Source organism: Haplochromis burtoni, unplaced genomic scaffold (assembly GCF_018398535.1).
Source record: "Haplochromis burtoni strain Fernald_Lab_line unplaced genomic scaffold, NCSU_Asbu1 Contig_11, whole genome shotgun sequence".
Lineage (NCBI taxonomy): Eukaryota > Metazoa > Chordata > Actinopteri > Cichliformes > Cichlidae > Haplochromis > Haplochromis burtoni.
In genome coordinates, this window is record NW_024582372.1 from 325,347 (window position 1) to 326,505 (window position 1,159).

The window sequence follows — 1,159 nt, forward strand, 5'->3', positions numbered from 1 at the left end:
AACCGCCCGTATCAAAAACCGCTACTGAGTTTTACTACCTGGTTTCTGTGTGTATGTATAACAAATTACTCACGCTTCTTCTCCTTCTTCTCCGCTATAAATACAGACGAAACGACACCGTACGATCACTGGCGACTGCTCTGACGTCAGCGCGTATTCAGATCGTAGGAGCGTGGTCTCGCCTGTCCTTCACATCCGTTCACATCCGTCCACATCCTTCTAGGCTCGCCTCCCGAACGCAGCAACGATGGCTCTGCTCAAGTCCAGCAAAATGGTCTACTGCCTGGGGAACATCTCCCCGTCCCTGGGAGTCCTGTCCACCCGCAACAGGTAAAAGGCAGTAACGTGGACGATCAGTTCGTTAAGCACCACCTACGTGGTCGCATGAACTGTCACGTTTTGCAGCTAGCTCAATGAACAAACGTTATTTGAAGGTTGACGTTACCTTGTGTTTTATGGTGGAGCTTGGTTGCTCTGCGGTTAGTGTAGCCCCAATAGCTGGTCAGCTAACCTCAGACTGAGGTCAAAGGATTTTTACACGGCCTGCTGTTGTCCGGGGTTTAGCATCTGCTCCCAGGTAGCAGCTAATATGTAGGTTAGCGATGTCCTCTTGTGACTTGATGGCCTGAAAGGTCAACAGCCATTGTTTAAGACAAACTTTCTCTTTGCTTACTTCTAACCTGACCTCAAAACAGTAACTTTGAGTTACCACAACTTTGAGTTGCTGTTAATGAGGTTAACGGTACTGATGAAAGTCACGCTGGTGTGTTAGCACCGGAGCATGGTGGAGACTGAAGCCCAGTCGGATTTGTTACGTTATCAAGAGCAGCTTAAGTTTACAGTATTAAACAGTTAACTTAATTGTTAATAAACTGTTTCGCCTTTTGCTCCTGAAAACATTTTGAGTGACTTAAACAATCGCGATAATTTCAGTTGCACAGTTTGAGCTAAGCGACTTGTCGTAGTTTGTAAAGTCGTGCGAGCTGATTGGCTGTCGCTTCCCACCTTTGAGCACCGATTGGCTAATTTCCAGGTGGAAATTGAGACACTGGTGTGTCCTTTCAGGGTGTGCTTGGAGGACAAACTTGTCCACAGTTACTCGTTTGTGCGATTAAAATATTTAACTTCAAGCTTTCGTAAATGCTGAGATTTGTGAACG

General features: G+C 46.2%; 1 protein-coding gene across 1 annotated transcript in view; it reads left to right on the plus strand.

Annotated features, from left to right (window-relative positions):
• The first annotated feature begins 149 nt into the window (after positions 1 to 149).
• got2b (glutamic-oxaloacetic transaminase 2b, mitochondrial) overlaps positions 150 to 1,159 on the plus strand; it is a 7,948-nt gene continuing 6,938 nt past the window's right edge. Inside the window, exon 1 of the mRNA XM_005915207.3 lies at positions 150 to 330. Within this exon, the coding sequence (XP_005915269.1) occupies positions 248 to 330 (83 nt within the window). The 5' untranslated portion in view covers positions 150 to 247. The remainder of the gene's footprint in view (positions 331 to 1,159) is intronic.